Raw genomic sequence first — 23,423 nt, 5'->3', positions numbered from 1 at the left:
AATACTTCAAGATGATAGTAATTGTATTTGTAGTTGTATTATGTTATGCACTGCAGAACCAATTTCATTTGTGTTGGTTGATTAAATTATAATACTAATTTGATTTAATATGTAAATATCTTATCAAATATTAACCACTCACGTCGGAATTAATAGGGTGTTTAGAAAGGTTAATGTGCACAATCTTCAAAGAAATGACAAGGGGGAAGGAGAAAGAGGAGAAAGAAAAAGCAGAGAAAGAGAGAGATTGAGGATAGTGGATGTCTGGTTTTTTAAGCAATTGAGGGGAACATCTACTGAGTTTATTTCTGTTATTTTTCTTTGGATAAATTTGGTATTCTGAGGAGCACGATGTTACTTGGGTTGTGGTTCAATTTTTTGCATGTGCTGCAGAAACAAAGCCACTATTTCCTTGAAACCTCCTCACGTAAAGGGTGAAGCTGAGTGATTTTTAAGATATCACACTTCTTCTTAGTTGGATTTCTATTTTTGCTTCAGAGAAGCTTCATTTCCATTTTTACATTCAGTGCAGAGATTCGTTCTTGGAGCATTACAGACGCTCATGTGCTTCTGCCACAAACTGAAAGATCTTGGGGAATGACAGCCTAAATATTCAGCGAAGTCCTCAAATACATAACCAGTGAGTGTGTGTGTGTGGAGTCATTCTGGTCCTTAATGCACCTACAGACTTAAATGTACAGTTAATGTCATCAACTCCTTCATGTTCTGGGAAAACCTATAAATGACCATTGTCAGACGTTTTGTGTTTTAGGCTGATTTTATGGGTTAGGCTGATTAATCCTCATACTTTTCCTCCAGCCTAAATATGCCGCTGATGTCGCTGAAAATAAACTTTCAATAGTAGAGAAATTAAAGTCATTAAATTTTGGAAACAATTTACTGCAAATGATTGAAGACATGAAGAAACAACCCTTTTGTTTTTATTCATTCTCAGGGCTTTCATTGGCATCATTTTTATATGCACCAGGCAATATGAGGAAAAGATACATATAATAATACACCAACTACACACTACCAGCCAAACATAACACAAGGCCTAAGGTAAATGTGTACAGCGTGTTGCCAAGTGGCCAAAGAATCAATCACTGCATGTTTAATTAACAGTGACAAGCTATTTTAGCACACAAGCCACTTGTGTATCTCCTTCATGATATTGTGTTAGAGATCGCCTTCTTTTTCGACCGGTGCAACCGTCTCTTCACAAACCTCGTCCTTTCCCTCTTTCATCTCCAACTCTGACTTCAGCCCGTCTATCTCTACCTTTGCTTTCTTACTTGGAGGAGGAGCAACAGTGGTCTGTGTCAAGGATTTGAGCAGCTCCGTGTCCTGCATGTTACTTAAGGAGCATAGTCTACCATCTTGGGGGAGCTGCTCTTTTCTGTGAATCTCCCCTCCCTCTTCCAGTTCTGTTGCCATCCTTCCCCAAACTTTGATAGCATGATGCGATTTGGGAGTTTTAGGGAGGCCGAGATGGTCCACAGTGAGTTTTGAGGTGGTTTGGAGGTCAATTAGCGCTGAAGCTATTCTTTCCTGCGTTTGTATCTGTTGCTCTGGCCTAAGAAACTGTCGTCTGAGGATGACAATGACGGCAGTGATGAAGAAATATGAGGAACCACTGAGACAAGTGATCAGACCCAGAAAGATGATCCTGAAAGTAAAGACAAAAGGTGAACTGAGGGCAACAAAGGGAAAACATTGCCATTGCTATGACATTTAATGTGTCGGATAAACCCTTAAGCAAATTTCTATTTTCATATTTTCAGTCCGTGGCGTACCTGTACATATTAGAGTCATAGATGCGGCATGCCCCCCTGCCGCCGCACTTCTTGATCGACCACTTCAGGCAAGTTAAATCAATCATGGCTCCAAAATACACAGGGGCAGGAAGTCCACCTAGAGACAAGGCCTCAAATATCAAATCTGTAATTTTGAAATAATGTAATGCACAGGAATATTGTCTCCTTCAACAAAATGTTGTGATTCAGCAGAAACTGTCGATTGGAAGATGGTTATGAAAATTGCCTTTAAAACTGAAAGTTATGAAGCTTACCAAGAGACCTAGTCGCTAAGGCCTGGATACCCAGCGCAAGGGATTTGAGATCTGGTGAGATGCATCTGTAATTACAAATCAATACTGGTTCATTTGTAAGGGTCTATTTTGTAGAAAGTAGAAAGCCTTCACGCACACTCAAGCTACTGCAAGCAGCTTAGCTTAGCACAAAGATTTAAAACAGCTAGCCTGGCTCCAAAAATGTTTCCACTTTTTGTCCTCAACTAAATCATTATTCTGCTGTGAGAGTGGTCAACGTTCTCATACAACCCTGGGTAAGAAAACAAATACAGGTAGATGTATTAAAATATCAAACTTTTAACATGCATTAGAGTGACTGGTGACATTATATTTCATGTGATTAAACTTATAAATACAATTGTCATAAGAATGATGGACATCATATAGCGCTAATATTGTCAGTTATCATTAGCTCTTCTCGGGGCACAGACCGTATGATGACCATGTAGCCTGGTGTCGCTCCCAGAGAGTTAATAAAGGAACTGAGAACCGATACAGCCATGTATAAAGTGAAGCTGCGGCTGCAGTCCTCGGCATGAGGACACTGGCCCAGCCTCACGGACGTGTCGCTGCCTGCTGTGGAGGACACACAGCTGCAGTTGTGGAAGACCTGGTAAGGAGGAAAGAAACGGCAATGTTTCTTTAAGGACTACCTCCTGGAAATGAAGTTCCACTTAAGCTCCACATAATATCTAATTCGGAAAAATTGGCAATGAAGTGGCAGTTCAAGTAAAAAAAATAAAATAAAATTGGCCGTAACAGTGACATGGAAGCTCTTAATGCGAATGATTTGTTAACGAGGGTTTGGCGGCTAAAGGGTTTCTCATAAACTAATTTATTCCAACATTTCAAATGCTTTTAAAGGTGATGAAAATTCCTAAAGATACCAAAATCACTCTGTTTTTATGCATCCAAGTGTGAAGTCCTACTGTGTTCTTGCCGTATCCACTGGAGCTGAGGCAGCCAGCCATACACGGAGAGACATAGGTGATGCCACTGTCCGAGCACACAGGATCCCACTCTTCTGCTGAACACGAGCAGTCTCTGTTACACTCTGAGAACAGCATGTCTCTATCGGAGGAAATACTCCGCGTTCTGAAAGGAAGGGGTTGCATTTTAAACTACCCGCAGGTTATTGTATTTTGAGGCTGTAAAAAGAGTTTGTGTACTATGTTATTTTGGTTTGCTAAAGCTGTGGTTGTCTTTATAATATCCAATGCAATTGCCCATTGTATGAGATGGTGAGGCCAGCCATGGGAATGTTATCACACTTGGTTCCAAACTGCAGCAGCAGAAGGAGGTATGCCATAAAGGACGTGGCAAAAGAGAGCTGCGCTCCTGACACCAAGCTTAGCTTATACCGCTTCATCAGCAGCCCTCCCAGGAAGATCCCCACTGCCACTGCTGGCAGGTTCAACATCCCTTGAAGGAAAACAGGAGAGATTCTGGAGAATCTGAGGTACATTTTAAGGGATGTCTCTCAAGATCAAAAACAAATAAATGTAAGAAAGACCGTTTCGAGTCTTTATGCCAACTGGATCCTAGCTGAAACTTTACATTTTTTAAAGAGACATGAAGGCATTTGATGTAATGAAAACTCTCAGCAAAAAAGACACAAAACAAGTCTTCCAAAATGTAGAACAATTCCAAATCGAGAGCTTAGATTCCTAACCAATAAAATGCAGTTTGTTCAACTTCATGTGCACCTTTGCCACAACTCGAACAGTTACATTATTGAAGATAAATACGGCCTCAGGTACCTTGTTGCTTTTATTATTCGGTTACCAGCAAAATTATGAAAAGTAAGTACATAGCTGCCTTTCAGCACAAGATAGTTGTAGCCACCAAACGTTGTGTATCTCATTTCAGTCGTCTATAGATAAAATAGTAATAGTAAAACAGCATTGGGTCCCGCACCATCTCATTCATTCACATCTCTCATGACGTCCACCTTAACCGGTTACAAAAGCTCCCATTGCCCGAAACCGATCATTTGTGGGATTTATGTTTTTCTTTCTGCTGGATTTCATCTACCCGTATTATATAGTATTTACCATTATCCCATAAATTATATAATTAATTTTTTTTACCTATAAGGAAGTTTGCTCTGGATGCAGACTGTCCAAACTGTTGTTCCATATATTTGGCTTTGAAGGTGAACAGGCCGATGAAAGAGTTGAACTTCAGGATGCTTCCACAAAGGAGCAGGAAGTAAGCAGGAGTTCCCAACAGGCGCTTTAGTGAGGGAAGAAACCCTGTAAAAGGAAATCCAGTATATTTAGGCTACTAGCAAAGCCCATAAACCTGCAAAAACGCCTTCATTCATTAAAATTCCCATTATGTATTGGATGTGTTAATTTAAAGACTAATTGAAATGCAGTGTTGTCAATGTTGTTATGGGAGGAGGAAGAGGACAGTCTCAACTTTTAGCGATGTCAGTCAGTTTGAGGTTGTGATCGTTGTTGGGAACATCCTCTATCCCTTCTAAGGTGTCATAGGCGGGAGTTGGTTCGCCGTTGTCTTCTTCCTGCTTAGGCAGCGAGCGGGGCAAGAACAAGAAGGGAATGCTGGAGATGAGGAGCAGGACGGAGGACACCATGAAGCCCAACCACCAGGCACCCACCCAGCGGGCGTCTTTCGGAGTGATAGTCACACTTTCTACGTGCAGGAAAAGAGCCTTTGTGTGAGTGCACAGAGAGAGCAGGAAGCTTGATGGGTGTTTGACTTCATTTGGATTTTCAACCTGTCACTTCCTTTCTGTAATGTGACCAAAGTAGACACCAGATTTTAATTTGTAAAGGGATGGGACACTCATTTAGTGCTTTCCCCATAGATGGATTGATTTGACCGTTTCTATGGGCAAGAGTTGCCACCTTGAGAAGCTGGCTGATCAAACCAGTCCATCCTCAAAAACATGACGTTTCAGCAGGAGAGTGCTTATAGGTTTAACTCACTGTAAGCTTGGGGCGTTTCAGTCTAGTGCAGGCTTGTTGGTACAAGACAAACCACAACTGATGACAATACACATGCAAAACAAACGCAGTACACTTACCAATATCAACATATCCAAAGTCAACATATAGTTTGGCAGTGTAGGAGCCGAGGAGGAAACCAAACATGGGTCCCAGGAGAGTGATAGTCTGGAGACAAGCTGTAAATGGCAAACATTTTCCACAATTGGTTTAGAAAATAGTAACATCAGGATATCCCCAATGGGAATAGATGAAGTAGCAGTTAAGAAGACCTTGATACACTTGACTAGACAATATGTTAATTCTATGTGTAAGTTTTAGCAAATATGTCAGTTGTAGGCGCTAACCTCTTCTGTCGATACATGTTCATTTATGAAAAGACAATAAAGCAGAGTTTGCTTAAAGTAATCAACACCATTTGATTGAAAGGTAGCGTCTACCATTTTATCCGGTCGTTTTTTTTTTGTCTAACAGTATTAACCCTGTTTTCAGCTCATAAAAGTCAGTTTGACATACAAGCAAAAATATCTTACCTATATAGAAGGGGGAATTTTCTGCTCTAGCAAAGTCGTCGATGTAAGAAATGCCCAGAGGTGTGACCGGAGTTTCTCCGATCCCTCGCAAAGCGTTCCCCAGGAACACATAGATCCACATGTTGGATCCAGACTCTCTTACACAGGCTCCATAAAGATGCATACAATAAGAAAGCATTATATGATTGTGTTGCAAACCCAGCTTTATACCTATATATCGCATGCATTGATAAACATTGTAATTACGACATTTTCAATGTTTAAAATTCTAGTTCAAACGAGCACGGTATGTGGATGCATGTTTCAGTGAGTAAGTGTGTGTGTGTGTGACAGCAAGGTTCACAGATTCTATTGATAATTTTGTGAGACTTTTGTGCATATGTATCAAATGCCCCCTCCCTTTCACAAGTAAATGAGAAAGAGAAAATAACATCTCATACAAGATATTCGAATACAATGTGGTACTAATGCAATATCAATCTAATAGCATGCGGCATGAAGCTTGTATAGCACAGCATTGTATGTCTCTTTCACATTGTGTTTCTCTCTAAATACATCTCATCAGAGTGGCGGAACAGGTTCAATACATTGTATTTTTGGGGTGAATTTCATGTTATTGTGAGAAAAAGGGAATAATTAATTATGGCGCCACAACAGAAAGACTTGAATACATAAGCAAATATGCGACCAAGCTGAACTGATTTGCATGACTATTGTCAATTTCTGCCTTGTCAATGAGGCTATGGGACCTGATCTTTCTCTCTCTTCTCTTTCTCTTACTCTTGTTGGCTTGCTCTGCAGATCACATACAGGCTGAACATTGGTACCGGATCACTCCCGCTGCTATGTGTAGTCAGACCAGGGTCAGGGCATTGCAGGCGTGGTTGAAAGACAACCAGAGCTCATTGTGGTTTCTTGTTCACTGACTAAACAGAAGGCATCTCCTTTATTTTGTACAGGTTTTTGTTCAAGTTTTTGTTCATTTAGGTTTGAGAATGCTGTGCTACATGTCTTCTCCGGTTCAAAATATGAACCCACTGATGTGACTTTGTGATTATTGTTTTCACAGGTAGTGATTGGAAATAGGATTTGCGTACTTTTAATTTATAGGTAGGTACACAGCAAAAAAATTGTTGTTTATAGATAAAAAAATTAAACTTACCAGTACGGAAAGTGACAGACGTTTAATATTGTTAAACATCATAGTATTGTTTTAGCGATATATTCCATGCAATTTATCCAACCCATCTCTTCTAGTAGAGTAGAGTAGTGGAAACTAGTGGTTTTGCATATTCCTCTGCTTGGTTTTTGGAAAATCAGCCTCAAAGCGAGCTAAGTCATCCTCTGCCTCTCTCAACTTCTGTGAAGAACATTTCTTCACAAATAAAATTGATTTGATTTGTGTATAAAAGTAACATAACAATCCAGAGAGCTACGCTTCTAGTATGGCTGATCATTAGCTAAAACAGTGTTCACCCGTACTTTAGGATACTTGTGAGCCTATTTGTCTCCTGAGTATAGCCCACAGTCGTACCTTTGTTGTCTTCTTCAGAGGGTTCGGTCCGAATTTCAGCTACTTCTGTTTCGAGGTGATCCACACAAGCGGCAATGTTCACACTGTCATTCTGGAAAAGCGTAACGATTGTGTTGTACTCGTAGCTGCGAAAGGCACAATGAGACATTAAACAAAACCATTCGGAGCTCTTCTTAAAGTTGGTCGCTTGTTGGCATTTACCGTCCCATGAAGAAATGGGTCAGGCCAGTGAGAAAGGCCCCTACAGCCATCAGGAAACAGCCTATAGCAATAAGTCTGGGCCGATGTAGCTTGGCCCCAAAATGGCTGACTACAGCAAGAAACAGCAAGTTTCCTACATCCAAGAAAGAGAATCCAAGGTTGCAGAGTTTAAGGATTTTGGACAATCATCACCCACAGATTCACACAGAAGAAGTAGAAATACGGCTTGATCAGATGCAAAAAAAAATATTAAGATCAACTCAAAAGATAGATGGTATACCCATCTCAAAACTGCCATCGATGAGTCCAATGTGGGTGCTGGAGAGGTCGAATCGTCTCTCAATCTGGGTGATGGAGCTTTTCATGTAGGTTCCTGTCAGAGCCTTTGAGAAGCAGGCGAAGGACAGCGCCATAATAAACAACTAGAAAACAATGTAGGAAAACACAAGTCAGCAAAAATCCTGTTTACTTCAAATGAAAGGTTTTCTTATATTATCTGATAAACACTCACTTTTAATGTGTTGCTCTACAAAAACTGATTATAGCCCATAATCTTCAAATTAAAACAATTGTTTGTGCCTGCTCTATAGCAGCCTCTTTGTTTGGCTTTGTGGGGGCAACTTGGAGTCCCTTTATTTCCCATCTCTCATAAGTAAATCCTGTGTTCTGCTATGTGTTCTACTATGTTCAGCATTTCATGTATGTGGCCTTTTTTTAATAGACATTTTCATACATATTTTCTTAAAAAGCTTAATCAATACAAAAAAACAGTCTGTTTCACTACATTTGATTTCATTCTAAATGTTTATTTGGTGCTAATTATAAACATTTTCTTTTAAAGCCAATATCTACAAGCAGAGCAAAGAAAACACAAGAAAAAATTGGGAATATGCTTGGTGAAGATTGTTGAATAGATGTGTTGTGGGAAAATTGCTCCATTACCTCTGCACATGCTGATGTGCTGCAATCAGGCAAGACAGTGCTCTGGACTGATTGTGAAGTGTTTGCTACAGTATATGCAGTTCATATACAGATGTAGATCAAAAATGTCAATGCCAAGATTGAAAACAATATATAAGTTGCTCTTGGCTTGATTCTACCTACTTAGGGGGAAAGCAAAGCTCAATTGACAAAGAACTTTGATGTGCATCTCAAAATGTAGGCCTTTATCCATCCATCCATTGTCTATGCACTCCTAATAAAGTGCTTGTTGACAAATGGCAGTGGTGACACCGGCTCCACTGCGCTGCCTTTTAGGCTTTTTAACTGAATTTCCTTACTAATCGTCTGCTACTGTAATAACAGCAGGAACTTCCAAATTAGAACCAAATTATGAGTATCGAGCTGAGGAGTGTGATTGCAGATAGCTTTAGTACTTTAAGAGTGGAGATGCCAGGGCGCTTTCTTGTCTCCTGATCAGGGTCACACAAAGCCTCCTGGCTGGTCATCTTGTCTCGGTCCTCCACAGCGTTCTCTATCTTACACTCGACGGCTGTGTGTGGTGTTAAAATCTAACCGCCCTCTGTCCGCTGCAAGAAAAGCAGACACAATTATGTAATTAGAGATAAAATAAATAAGGCCAGGCTAATGATAAGGACAATATGTTTGACAGAATATACTATTTGATGCAATATTAATTTAACTCTTAACATCTATAACAGCTTCGTATGTGAAGTGAATAGCAGAGCTAAATGAATGAAAATCACTATTTTTTTTCTAATTATTTGCATTAAATCTGGAGATTTTGAAAACAGCTAGGCTGGTTCTGTCCAGGGCCAAGCACCTCAAAAGCTTATTTTTTTCTGGCCTTTGTGTGGTAGCTAGTTCCTGTAGCTGCATATTTATATATTAACACGAGAGTGGGTATTAATCCCGAATGTAATAGGTTCCATTTGAAGGGCCAGACCCCACAAACCCATGATGTCAGAGTCTATGTTGGCTGCTCCGAACATCAACATTAAAAACAAGTGGTAGTATTCCCCTCTTTATTGGTGTTTTGCGTACAAATGGATTGGAACATTCCTTCTGTCACATATCAATGTCAACTTGTGTTGCTAACAATGGCTAAACTGTCTGAAGCAAACATGTTTATCCGATTTCAGTGACATATTCTGTTGCCCAACCTCTGAAAGGTGAATCTACAGTCATGAAACCAATACATTTTTATATTTAAATGAATTAATAGTAGCCGTCAAAGACATGATTATCCATTATATAATGGATTTTTGTCCCCAAAAATGGCTGTAGTGTATTTATTACTAACTTTGCACAATCAACATGAATTAACAATATTTATATCTATCCATCAATAATCCAACATCAATAACCGCATAGTAATGTAAAGCATACAATATTGAATAATTTGTAGAACTAGATAACCAGAGCAGGCAGACTTTAAGGTTCGATCTAGTCTTGGCAAGCAAGTCCTGGTCTTATCAGAGGAATTACAATGTTGCTAGAAAATGGTACCAAAATCCCTTCATCGAGGCGAATAGAGATGAAGTTTAATCACATACCAAGTGCATCTCCAGGTCTCCTCTCTCTTCTTCTTCCTCTGCTCCTCTCTAAGTAGCCATGTTTCTCTCCTACGACTGGGAGGAGGAAAAGCTGCTCTCCCCAAGCTCCTATATTTTTCTGTGTGAGTGCAGTTCCGTTAATTGGGACCACAATGATTCCATATTTATTTCCTCAGGAGGGGGAAAGTAACAATGACAGGGGGATGTGGAAGGGAGACCGATTAGTAAATTCCAGCCAAACCCTCTGGATTATCTTTTTCTCACAAAGCAAAGTATGGCTTGTGTTGCTTTAACAGGAATTTATAAAGAAGTGTGTACAATGACTGAATGATAATGACCAAAAAGATTTAACAATATGTCTCATTATGAGTGTTTCGTTGGTGTAAACATGGTTGAGAGATGCTGTATTTGTCCAGCGACCATTGGGGGGGCCATGCAGCAGGTCTTTCAATCAGCTTTGGCCCAAAACAAATTCCAAAGATTAAGATTAAGAGCCTTCACATTCCTGAACAGCAACAAAAAAGTAATGTGTTTGTCACTTTTCCTTTCTAAAAATTATACTTGACTTTAAAATATAGAGTACAATAGATTATGTGTTGCATTTTTTTACTGTATAGTTTCAGGTGCATTCAGAAAGGTGCATGAAGAAATGTTCTCAGAAGTTGAGAGAGGCAGACGATGACTTTCTGCTGATTTTCCAAAAACCAAGTAGAGAAATATGCAAAACCACTAGTTTCTACTACTCTACTCTACTACAGAGATGGGTTTGATAAATTTGCATGGAATAAATTGCTAAAACAATACTATGATGTTTAACAATATTAAACATCTGTCACTTTCTGTACTGGTAAGTTTAATTTTTTTGGTTTCTAGAAAATTCAGAAAGGTGCATTAGATCATCACACATGACACAAACTAATTCTAAATATTAACTTCTCTAAAATTCCTCATTGCACATTTCCTGTCTAACTGGCTTTAGTTGGGCACTAAATAGCAGGGGAGTGCAGAACCTTGCAGAGGATATTTAGTTTAGTAAAGAGCGCAGCCTGGTGGTGAAACATTTTGGTGAAACCACCATGGTGAGGGCAGCCTGTAGCCTAAAAAGAACTAAAAAGAAATCCTGTGCCTTAAAATGTTGCATATCCTTGGTCTTTATCAGCAATTGTATTTACCTTTATAAATTACTTGTTATTGCAACATACTTTGCTACATACTTTACTTTGCCCTTTGAGAAAACTTGGAAAACTTGGACTTGGACATTTAAAGCTAATTTAGAAAAGTCGCCAACTTTTAAAATCAATAACAACATTTTTGGAGTAATCATGGTTATATGGGAATCATGATTATATGGCATTGCAATAGTTACTTTACATATACATACACAATACAGAATAATAATCTGATGGTGAACGCTAAAACAAAAAACAAAAAAAGATGACAGGTTTTTCGATACGAAAGTATTTATATACTTGTCAATGCATATGTGAACAGAATGAAATGTAGTGCACAGTGTGGTTAAATGACAGACATGCTCCCTGCATGTCTATCATTTCAATGTAATGTTCTCATTTACTTTTTCACTTGCAAAAGAGGGTTTTTGACAAAATATATCTATTTCTCTTGAGATAAGTGTTAACCCCTAATAGCCCCTAGTCTGACAAATAGTAGGTGCTTAACTGGAGACTGGTCTGCCTTTTCTAAGATTCATGATGACCCTTGGATTTTTAGTACTTTTCACCCTGCTCATGCTCTATTTTTTATGTATTTTATTTCCTCCCTTTCCTTCTTCTATGGATGACATATTAAGGTACTGGGTTTCTTTTTAGTTTTCTGCTTTTTGAAAGGGTTTAGTCATGCAACCGCGAATGGGTTTTAGGTAAAACCCTTGGCCGCCCACATGGTCAAAACGACTTCATAGCTATTGCTGTAAAACCATACTAAGAAATTAAAGCTGCGTGACAGGAAACCAAAACTCTAAAGGCATTTGCATAAACTGAGCTGGAATGGTAGTTAAAACAATGAAAAGGGAATACGATCACTTATTCACTTGTTGAATATCTAACAAAAGCCTATTTGTAGCCCTATCACAGCATGTTCAGGTCAATTAGGACAGCATTCAAAATATATTGATGAATGTAACTTTATTGTTTACAGTTTCAAAGACAATGAACAAATCTTTAAAAAAAAGAGAAATGAAAGAAAGATAGAAATGATGATGAAAAAAAAGGAATGTAAAACATGAAATGTAAAAATGTATCTACATAATGTGGATTATATATTTTTATTTCAACTAGATTATATAACAGTGTAAAACAAAGCACAATCACGTTTGAGTTACTACTACTCCATTGTCTAAACCATAGTGAACCGACAAAAACATTAGTCAGATGATTGTAGGAACTGTCATGACCTGCAGGACTTGCATAATGATGTGATGTAACACAATGAAACGAGAAGTGTGTGTAAAGTCACAGAGGTGAGTTATCCAGGCATGTCAACCTTAGGCCTGTTAACCTTTATACTATTCTCTGTTATGATTTTGTCATGAAAAATGAAGAAAAAAAACTCAGCAACAGTTTTTTCCAAAATTTCGAAAATACACACAGAGCTAGATGAAAGAAATGATATCATTCTCACGTTCTTTGAACAAATACTAACAGTAAAGTCGCCTACCAAACAGATTGGGATACAGCTAATCTTGTTCTGTCCAAAGACCAAAATCTGCTTATCACTGCCAAAGCTTATTAACACATCATCACTTGCCAGTATGCTGAACTATAACTTTGAGTTATTCATAATTGACCTTGAAGCAAGCATGTCTGTTGACAGCTGCAAATTACCATGAAATTGACATGCACCTGAAAAAAATGGCATTGTAATTGGGTGTTCATGTCCAACCGGTTTGCATTTGCATGTATACAGGGCTCTAAGACCTAGACACACTGTCTAATAATTTCGAATTATAACTTCTTCTTGCAAAATATAAAAATGGTACCCTATTGAGAAAGTCAAATTTGTATTAATCCTATTATGTAAGCCACAGCCTGAAAAAACTAATTTGACTTAATTCTTCAGAAATTGTGATCTAATTCACCCTATTCCTTTAAATATTTTGGTCTATATACTAGGTAAATTTAGTCAACCTCCTAACTGTAAGCTAAACTCTAACAACCCCTTAATTTAAACTTTAGCTAACCCAATTGTCCTCATTACAATACTGTTAAACCTCACAGACCTCTCAAACTCTACTTGACCAACATAGAAGAAAACATTTGATATGTTGTGTTAAAAATTCATGCAACCACCTCTTAGGCAACAAACAGCAGTTGTCTTTTAGAGGTATGTGAAACTATGTTGTACATTCACTGTATACATTTAAGTGATGAAACTATTATTACCTGACAATGCTATTCAAGTAAGAATGATGGTCACATTCTCCAAATATTGGGTATATTTTGTGCTCACTTCCTCTTACATCATACTGACTTGTTTTATAAATTAAAGCATTGTATTGCCATGATTGTTATAAAGTTGAACTAGTAATGACCTATAAGTCGGCATATTAGTGAAGATACAGATTTATGTGATCTGCAGTTTGTTCAGTTACTGCAGATGATGTTAACGGCAGAATATCTCTGTGAAAAAAAAAGTGTACTGCTTGGAGACAAAAGATCGCTGACACTGTACCATTACCGCATTTCCTCCGCTGTGTGTCGTCCGCCTGCATTATAAAATAGTGTTGCCTTTCTCAAATATTTTAAATTGTGCTTTCATTGCCGGCATCTTCCTTCTTTTTGAAAACGTTTATGTTTGCATGTCCATTGACCACCATTTCACCTTCCAATTCGTTTTCTTTGGCCTGCTTTCTCAGTGCTAACTTCTTCTGTCTCTTGACAATTGTGACATATAGGCCTCCCCACAGTATGTTGGATAGGCAGTAGAGTCCCGTGATCAATCCCAAGAATGTCATTCTGAAAGTAATGTACATTGAAATAGGTTAAATTTCCTGACTCGGTGCTTTCATTTGGAAGTTCTGAACAGGGCTTATGGGACCAAAAAACACTATATACAAAGTGAAAATATGTAACAATTTAGAAATACAGTGGAAATATGGTATAAAACCAGCAGTACAGTTGAAACCCTATCCATTGTCAAATTACTATTCATTGCAGTAGTAGAGTTAGGGAATAATATTGTAAACTTTAAAAAAACACTTGTTTCACTTTACCTGAATGCATCAGCATCATAGAGTCTGCATGCTCCACGGCCTCCACAATGCTTGGTGCCCCATTTTAAACAGGTGCGGTCAATCAGTGCGCCAAAATATATTGGGGGAGGTATTCCACCTGAAAACGCAGAGTCACATTTGCTTACACTTACCAAGAGCCAATTCCTCTCAATTTTTGAGACAAATTGGTATAAGCATGGTCCTGTAACCGTGAAAATACTTTTAACATGAGGGTTTTACAGAACCCACATATATTTCAATTCTCACCCAAAGTTCTCACTATCAGGGTCTGCATACCCAACGCCAGTGACTTCAGGTCTTGCTGTATGGACCTGGGGAAAAAAAGCCAAAATTGTGTCATGAGAGCTTAGTATTAGTATTTTAACTTAAAAACAACATGCAAATTAACCACACTCAAAATTGAGATAAAAATCAAGACACCCCCAAGGCATAGGGTTAGGGTTATACGCAGAAATATATTTGTTTAGCTTACCTGAGCAGTACAATGTATCCTGGTGTGCCCCCACAGGCAGAAATAAAAGACCCCAAGACAGACAAAGCCATGTAGATTTTGAAAATGTGATTACAGTCGCTCCTCCTCGGGCACTGGCCCAGCACTGCGGACATGTTCATGCCAGGAGTCATCATCATCTCTCCTGTGCAGGTGCAGTTATGAAACGTCTAAAGAGGACGGAGAGGTGTATTATTACCTTTGACTTTGGGAAATAAAGGTGGTTGCTGCTGCTGCTACTACAAACGAGACTTAAAACAACAATGCTGCAAACTTTCAAGGAATCTGCAGTAAATATGTTTCTATTTTACCATTTCCCTGCCAATGCCGGTGGAGGTCTGGCAGCCAGCCAGGCAGGGCGAGGCATATGTTATTCCGTTTTGAGCGCATACTGGGTCCCAATGTTTCACTGAACAGGAGCAGGCCATGTTGCATTGTGAAATCATGGTCTGTTGGTTGTAGGACACTTGAGAATCCCTGGTACACACAGATAAGAACAAGGATTTGTGAATAGGGGTTTTTGGTTTTGTGAGGTTTATATTTGTTTCAATGGAGATTATTTTCTTATATAAATATAAGAAAAGAAATATATAATAAAACCAATTAAAATAGGAAGACAGGGTGATGGAAAAACTGTTTTGCATATCACTCACCCTTGATATGACACAGTAAGACCTGCTACCTCTGCCTTGTCACAGTATATGAAGATCTGAATGAAAAGTAGACATAAGGACCCAACAGAGGCAGTAACTGACACCCTGGCTGCTCCGATGACACCCAGTTTGAAACGCTTCAGAACAAAACCACCGGTGATGATTCCCAAAGCTACTGCTGGTAGGTTCAGTATACCTGAAAAGATGAAGAAAAAAAATGATAATCAATACACTGGCAAAACTATCAAGCAAAATTGTCGTACTTAGCACAATTTGTGGTCATAATGAAATAAAACTCATTTGGTAACAACAACAAAAATATCTGTCAACTATACAAGAAGGGAATGGTTAGATAATATAATAGATAACATTCAAGACGTTAATTGAATTCTTTTGAGTTGATCTTAATTTAATCTATCCAATATTTTACAACATGTACTAATATGTCCAATGTATTAATTACTTTTACACAGTATGTTTGGTAACTGTTTGATTTATTTTGCCATTCATTTATTTTATTTATTCATTTAAGTATTTAACTTAAGCTGCAGCTTTATACAATACATTAAAATATTGTAATGTGAGTAGTACTTTTAGCCACCCTTTTAAACGATTGTATCCTAACCTGTGGCTGATATACTTATTCATTTCCACACTCTACGGGTGTTACACAATATATAAATATTTTTTTCAATTAGCTCCTAAACAATATCTTAGGTAGAGAATATGGAAAAAGTAACACTAACAGCAAGCTGTAAGTAAAATGTCATAAAAAGCTAATTATAGCTCATGGTGCTACTTTACCAACAAACACAAAATGAGAGCCCACAGTGCACTGCTTAGTGCTTACATTTCAAGTCATTTTATCTCGTGCAATCACACTTCCCTTTAATAACATCATTGTTTCGGTTGTCTTAGGTTGCAAGGGTGCAGTAAATGGGGGTCAGTTATTATACTGTACCTATGAGGAAAATTGCCTTGGAGGCTGATTGGCCGTAGACTTGTTCCATGTACTTTGGCTTGAAGGTGATCATGCCAATGAAGCCGTTGACAGAAACCAGGTATGTAAGTATCATCATTGTGAAGATGCTGTTCTTGAAGAGTCTTCTGAGGGAAGGAATGAAATCTGTTGAAGACAAAACAAAAAAGGTAAACTAAAGTGATTTTATTGATAGGCGCAATGGCTTCCTAGTTATTTCCCTTTTACATTCATAATGCATGCATTTATGTTTTTGTGGCCTCTTTTTCAGAACTTTTATGTATTGATTAATTTATAATATCACTTTCAATTTATTTTGTAGAAACGCAAATTATATGATGTTGTGGTGACCTAAGGCCTGACTGTCCTTTTGCTTTGAACACTGTGTCCACCTGTTTCTTTGCAACGAAGTGTCATTCAACTCAGATTGCATGGGGGTTAGTTTCTGGATTCAGGGTTACAGATTTGGCCTGCGAGAATTGCCAGGTTAATGATTAAACACATCCATTCTAAAAACTATTTTCAGAGTAGCACATCTTTTGGTCTTTTAAACTTTCGAGGTGGTTTAGGAAATACATAGTTTATCTGCTTATAAATAAAGGTGGGGAACAAGAGCTTAACATTATCTTATGTTGCTGTTTTGTCTTACAACATCACTTTAGCTTAGAAAAAACAAAGCATACTGCTTTATTGGATTTTGAATTGATGCAAAAGCTTGGATAGTACCTTTGGCCAGCTCCTGGAATGTAAGTGGCTTCTCCTCCTGATTTTGTGTTTCATCCTGCAGGAAATTCTCCTGCTCTGCCGTTATGGCCAGCTCTGTGCCTTTACTCTGGCTCTCTTCTTGCCCCTGCTTGGGCAAGGACTTGGGCAGGAACCAGAAAGGGATACTGGACAGCAGGATCACAGTTCCAGTTACTATGAAGCCGAGCCACCAGGCCCCCACCCAGCGGGAGTCCATATGGTTGATTGTGACACTGTCTGAAAGGCGAGATGAGAAAAAACGTCAGATTAAGAGGTCATTGTAAGACTTTAATTGGTAACTCTTTGACGTTTTGTAATCACTTAACAAACTAGAAGGTCAGGTTTACTGTTATGCTGAACGCTTCTTTTGAAGTGGAGGTTATACGTAATGAGTCTGCACAAAGTTAATTACTCAATATTGTTTTTATCAATCAAGGGAAACTGACTTAATGGGTAACCAATTACCAAATAGTAATACTTTGAGTATTACATATCTCACTTATTTCATCAAGTCCCATACCTAAATCCACAGATCCGATGTCCACGTAGATCTTGGCAAGGTAGGATCCGAGCATAAACCCAAACATGGGCCCTAAGATCCCCACTGTATGGATGCAGGCTAGATAATGTAGAAACAGAAAGACAAATGTTGCTTACTTTATTACTGTCATAGCAATCAAGAAATATCCAAAATGTAAAGTATTGGCACACAGAAGCGACAAAGCAATAATAGAAGGACACACTGACAAAGTGGGTTCAAATTCAGTCAAAGTGATCAAAGGCGATGGGAAATTAAGTAGCTGAGCCCTTAAGACATAGTGTAGTGCAAATTGCCACTTAAAATGACCACAGACAGCGATTTAAAAGTAACTAACCTAAATAGAAAGGAGTGTTCTCCTCTCTGGAGAAGTCATCGAGGTAGGATACACCCAGAGGCATGATGGGAGTTTCTCCAATGCCACGCAGCATGTTTCCCAAGAATACATAGATCCACAAAGACGAGCCAGCTGCCTTTTCACAGGCTGAGGGTAAAAAACTGATTGTGAAAGGGAACTGGAGACGGTATTGAAAACTCCTTATTGTGCTTCTATGAATGAATCGATTTGGTATCACATCTTTTTGTTACCTGTCATGGCCTCTAAATCAGGCATCTCATCAGCCTCAGCCAGGCTGTGGTTGGACAGACAGGGCAGGATGCTATCAGTGCTGTTGATACTTGTACTGTGAGACACACTGGTCTCATACTTGTACCTGGAAAAAAATGTTACAATAGTGTCTGTTAAAAAAATATATATCTATAGTAAGATTCTCTAAAAAAAATACAGGGATAATGTATATCAATATAGTTATATCAAAATTGAAATAATTGCATGCAGCATACAAACAGTGTGTACTTCTCCTTAACTCTTACTAGCCTTATCAACACGGGTTGACAATTTGACTGCAAAATTTTTGGAGTTTATTAACTGCAAGTAAGTGATTTTCCGCTAATGAAGCACACCATCTAGTAAGTTCAGGGTCTTGTATCATTTCTTAACATTCTGACTATTTTGAAGAGCCACACAATAAACTTAGAAAAACAAATTCACCTGCAAAATCTGTATCCTGGTAGACCTACTTTCTCATGAAGCACTACATAATCAGCTGTGACCATTAATGTTGGAGGTAACAAGCTAAATACACATGTTGGGTATCAGTCTCATTGTCTTCCAAATAGCAAATGGTTGCCCTGACACCTTAAACCGGCTAATTACAGCAAGTGCACATTTTAATAAATAAAATCACTTATTTTCAGATATTATATACTATTTGTATATTACATCCCAAATGATATTCGGAAAAAATGTATATCAATTCTTTGACTTCCCATAGGGGTTAGGTAAAATGTGTTTCCATAGCAGTTCTGCCTCTAAAAAACACATATTCCTAATTTATGATCATTAGTCCACAGTATTAAATACACGTCATTTGAATATAAAAAGAATAAAGCCAACTAACAGTCCTTGGAAAAAGTGAGGCAGGGCTATGAGGAACGATCCAGCAGCCATGATCACACAGCCAATACCAATCAGCCTGGGACGATGGAGCTTAGCCCCAAAGTAGCTCACAAATGCTATTACCAACAGGTTCCCTGGGGAGAAGAAGAAATAAAATAACTTGAATGAATTATTTGGAGAAAAAAAAATATGCGTATTAACATTATCTGTATGCTAATTGTGAAATTTTAGTCAGGAGATGGCGAGCATAGCTTAGTATAAAGTCAAGGGCTAATTAATTAACATGTTACAACTGATTTTCTTACAAAAAAAATGAAAAAAGACACAAACCCATTTCAAAGCTGCCATCTATAACCCCTATGAGAGAACTGGGGATGTCAAAGCGCCGTTCAATCTGGGTGATGGAGCTCTTCATATAGGCCCCACCAAAAGCTTTGGAAAAGTATACAAATGCCAAAGACGCCAGGAAGAGCTGGAAACACAAAACACACATATAGCCTCTTGGGTAACACTGCTATTCTCTAAAACAAGAAGAGCTAATGGACATTTGATTTGATCAAATTAGGTTAGAGCATTTCAAATGGTGAAACTACGTTTTTGTGACTATTTGGTAATAATCCCTCCTTGAGATTTTTGAGTGAGAGGATTATACTACGGTTTTACCGTTCTACATTGTTAATTGAAAATGATAAAACCGTCACACCTGCTTTACCTCTGGGTGGATTTAAATTCACTTAGATTAGAATATATTTATAGCTACTTTCAGGCAAAAAAAGAGGGCACATTATGCAAGTTTTCACACATTGTCAAATTAAATGGATTCAATTCTTTGGGCTCTGGAGATTTAAATGTTGAGTGAAATGTTAAATCCTAGGTCCAGGTGTCTTTCTGAGTCCTTGTCACAAAGATTGTTAAAGATGTTGGATTCACATTGCTATGTAGGTCATAAACCTGTTTATTGAACCAACGTTCCACCCATTAACAAAATGTATTTTCCTCCAGATCTATGTGCAATGAGTAAGCATGAAATAAACCAAATTGATGAAATGAACCAATAACAAACAGCTCCTACATGCAGTGCAGGCATGTTTTTTTTCCCTAAAGCACTGCCTGAGCCTGATCTCTGCACTAACTCTATGCCATTCTAGCACTCCTTAGAAACTAGGATCTTTTTTCGAGTTAAAGCTCTGGGTTTTACTGCTTCTTTTGGTTAGCATTTATCTGACACAGATAATACTGACTGACAAATGGAATACTAAGATAAATACATAGAGATAAGGTAAAAGTCAAGCAGCTTTATGATGACATTTTTTTTTTAAAGCTTAGTTAATATTTGTATAAACAACCACAAATCAAAATAACAACGGCCAAATGTAAAGCAGTGACCTATATTTCCCAACACTACACTGGGGATAGGGTAACATTTCACTGACCTTAAGGTTGGCGCAGCGAGCCCCACATGTTTTTTTGGACTCTATACTCATGTTGCTGCTGAATGCCGAAATGATGCAAGGAAGCCGAAAAACAAACCACCAAAGGACCTGCAGTGAGATTAGGAGATCAAGTTTTAGCAGTGAAATCATCTGATTTTACCAAATAGATTTAATTTAAAAAGTAAAAATAATCGATAATCAAAAATCAAGGAATAAAAAAAAAAACTGTCTATCAAAGTAAAATTAAGAGAGAACCTGTCAAATAAACTGGTATATACATTTTGAAGTACCCTGTTAACAGATTTGACCAAATTACCTTTGTTTCTAGGTTTTCTGATCACAACACAGACAATTAATAATTACCAGTAAATAGTACAATATATTTCAGTGCATCTTACAGAATACCTTAGCTCAGAATAAGAAGGGAATAACAAGACAAAATGTTTACCTGAAAGGCAGCTGTGGTCCTTTGAAGGATAGAAAGTGTTAAAGCAGCTGAAGACTATATATACCTGGCAGGACTTTGTCCTTAAAGCAACAATCTTATCACAAAAAAACTACAACATCACATGTAATCAGTAACCCATCCATTTGTGTGCACTTGATTGATTATGTCAATATAAAGCTCTCGGACCCTCATAGTACTCAGACACAAACGTGATTGCCCCGGCTGGGTAAGGTCCAATGAGTTGAATATCTGATGAGCACCGGAATGTTCAGGGGTTTGTCAAGATCTGCGTAAACTCCCACATCCTATTCTGTGAAGCATTCCAAGTATCCATCCTTTTGTACGTACAACAAACAGCAGCAGCATGAAGCTGCCCAAAGCTTATTTTACAAGTCCGCTGTTTCTGTTGGTTTGTTGTTTTCAAAGACTAAAATGCTTTTCCTCTCCTGGAGAAATTCAGCTTTTGTAAGGCTGGGTGTTTCCTAAGCCAGATAAAAGCTTTCCTGTCCTATTGATGGCCGTTAACAATGACATTCTTTACGTCCTAATGGCTGAGTAGTCCACATCCTATCCCCTGTTCAGATTTGTTAGATAGTATGTAAGATATTTTCATTTGATTTTCAGCAGAACTGTCAGTCAGTCAGCTGTTGTTAAGGCCATTTAGAATAAGATATCCTTAACTTAGTTCAATCTTATGGACAAAGAGATGTTGTTTTTATATTCAGGAGTTTCCAGGACATTTTATTTCACTTCAGTGCCGGTAGAAATCTCAGACACAGGTAAATAAACTAAATAAATCATATTTATTTGCATGGCTTCATACTTGATACTACTATTGGCGGTGGTTGGAAGGCAGTGGCAACACAGTGGTGAGCATGTCTTTGCTGCTGATAGAGATGTCTGGGGAAGGGGGAGGGTCGCTGAAATGACAAATGACAAAAGCGGAGAGGAGCACAGTTTTTAAAGTTTTGCAGCAACGATGCAATTAGTTTATGGAAAAGGTGGTTGGTATGGTTTGCTAGTTTGATCATGCAAGTTCCCAATCTACTGATATAATAACTACAGGGAGAAATGCTTGACCTGAATGAACAAGCCTCGCTTGTCTTCCTAACTGAAAAAAACTGAAATAATTTCAGTAAACAAACTCTGAAATATTATTAAGCTAGAGTGGTATTAGCCCTAGAAATATTAGCTAGCTAACACCATAGTCACCAATTACAGTGTTAATATGCATTCAGTCAGGTTTACTCTGGAACCAAAAATTGGAAGATGAACCAAAGGGAAGACGGACCAGAGCGGACGTGTTCAAAATTATTAACAATTGGGCTAATGGTACGGCGAACAGTGACATATTCCAGAAAAAATATTAAAACCACATCAAACTTATTTTATTGAAAATAAATCCATTGTGTCCATGCAAGTCCTGGCTTTATTACTTCAACTGACAGAGTAAGCTCATCAACTCACCTGTCTGTTATTTTAAGTTGTATGGTAATGTTGTATTACATTAGTTTTGAGCGAGATACCATTACTGCATTGTTCTGCATGTCACAAGTTCTACTCTGAATGAAGAGGATAATTCATCTTTGTTAAAGACAGGTATTTAGGTAAAGCTGAGCTATATCAAGTAGCACGTGTGCAAAGATTTGCACTGATATGTTAGCATGTGCAAACCCAGTGGTGGCTGGCCAATAGAGGGACATATGGCCTGCCCCAAGCTGGAAACATAAAATAATAATGAAAAAAGATCATAATTTTTGTATTATATTAATAATATATTTTAGATTTTTTTTATTTTTGTTTTTGAAATATGAAACATACCCAGTATTATTTGTAAAATAAGATATCTGCGCAAAATGTATGCCTTTTACGGCACATCCTCTCCGCCTGTCTGCATGTCTTAGCTGGGCCCGAATCGCTCTGAAAAAAAGAGTCTAACTGGGCCATGGGGAATGTATATATATATATATATATATATATATATATATATATATATATATATATATATATATTAGGGCTGTCAAAAATAGCGCGTTAACGACGTTAATTAGTTGTTTGTTCTGAATTACGTCAATGTTTTTAACACATTTAACGCATGCGCATTGTGACAAATTATTCAGGTCAGGAAAGTACCTTCCTCTAGGGAATGCACTTCATCCTATACAACACATTACTGACACCTGCAGGCACATGTCAGGACGTCAGGCCGTCAGGTCCAGCAAGTCGTTTGCGCCAGTCCACGCTGAATGTTGTGGACCAGGGGGGGTGGGGTGGGGTGCGGGTGCTGGCGGTCAACTGGGGGGGGGGGGGGGGCGGGTGCTAGCGGTTTTCTTTGCAGCGCCAGTCTCATCTTTTTCCATTCTAATCGCCGCGCTCGACTTCAAGGTGTAACCTTTATTATTGTTCGGTCTGAAACGGCGCGCCCAGTGACGGATGGTGGAGCAATATTGTTGTTCGGGTGGAAATCGAGAGAAATTCGGGAGAAAGGTCGGTCTGGGAGATTTTCGGGAGGGGCTTTGAAATTCGGGAGTCTCCCGGGAAATATCGGGAGGGTTGACATGTCTGGTCATCGCAGCCCTGGA

At 38.4% G+C, this 23,423-nt stretch overlaps 2 protein-coding genes across 2 annotated transcripts; both read right to left on the bottom strand.

Annotated features, from left to right (window-relative positions):
• Positions 1 to 976: 976 nt before the first annotated feature.
• Positions 977 to 9,251, bottom strand: LOC119211640 (solute carrier organic anion transporter family member 1C1-like). Its single transcript, XM_062558488.1, has 15 exons — positions 9,248 to 9,251; positions 8,709 to 8,824; positions 7,613 to 7,754; positions 7,333 to 7,465; positions 7,132 to 7,256; positions 5,598 to 5,744; positions 5,145 to 5,243; positions 4,517 to 4,750; positions 4,183 to 4,347; positions 3,319 to 3,514; positions 3,022 to 3,187; positions 2,524 to 2,702; positions 2,072 to 2,136; positions 1,797 to 1,914; positions 977 to 1,669 (listed from the first exon to the last, which is right to left on the bottom strand). Exons 1-15 carry the CDS (start codon positions 9,249 to 9,251, stop codon positions 1,180 to 1,182), a joined length of 2,379 nt encoding a protein of 792 aa, XP_062414472.1. The 3' UTR covers positions 977 to 1,179.
• Positions 9,252 to 13,133: 3,882 nt separating this feature from the next.
• LOC119210636 (solute carrier organic anion transporter family member 1C1-like) lies at positions 13,134 to 21,005 on the bottom strand. The gene is made up of 15 exons (XM_037460842.2): positions 20,842 to 21,005; positions 20,394 to 20,501; positions 19,291 to 19,432; positions 18,962 to 19,094; positions 18,090 to 18,214; positions 17,839 to 17,985; positions 17,484 to 17,582; positions 16,946 to 17,200; positions 16,202 to 16,366; positions 15,241 to 15,436; positions 14,899 to 15,064; positions 14,570 to 14,757; positions 14,344 to 14,408; positions 14,077 to 14,194; positions 13,134 to 13,819 (listed from the first exon to the last, which is right to left on the bottom strand). The coding sequence occupies exons 2-15, from the start codon at positions 20,442 to 20,444 to the stop codon at positions 13,606 to 13,608; spliced, it is 2,064 nt and encodes a 687-aa protein (XP_037316739.1). The 5' UTR covers positions 20,445 to 20,501; positions 20,842 to 21,005; the 3' UTR covers positions 13,134 to 13,605.
• Positions 21,006 to 23,423: the final 2,418 nt, after the last annotated feature.

This window comes from Pungitius pungitius, chromosome 2 (assembly GCF_949316345.1).
Source record: "Pungitius pungitius chromosome 2, fPunPun2.1, whole genome shotgun sequence".
NCBI classification, from domain to species: Eukaryota; Metazoa; Chordata; class Actinopteri; order Perciformes; family Gasterosteidae; genus Pungitius; species Pungitius pungitius.
This window is presented reverse-complemented; position numbering and strand designations above follow the sequence as displayed.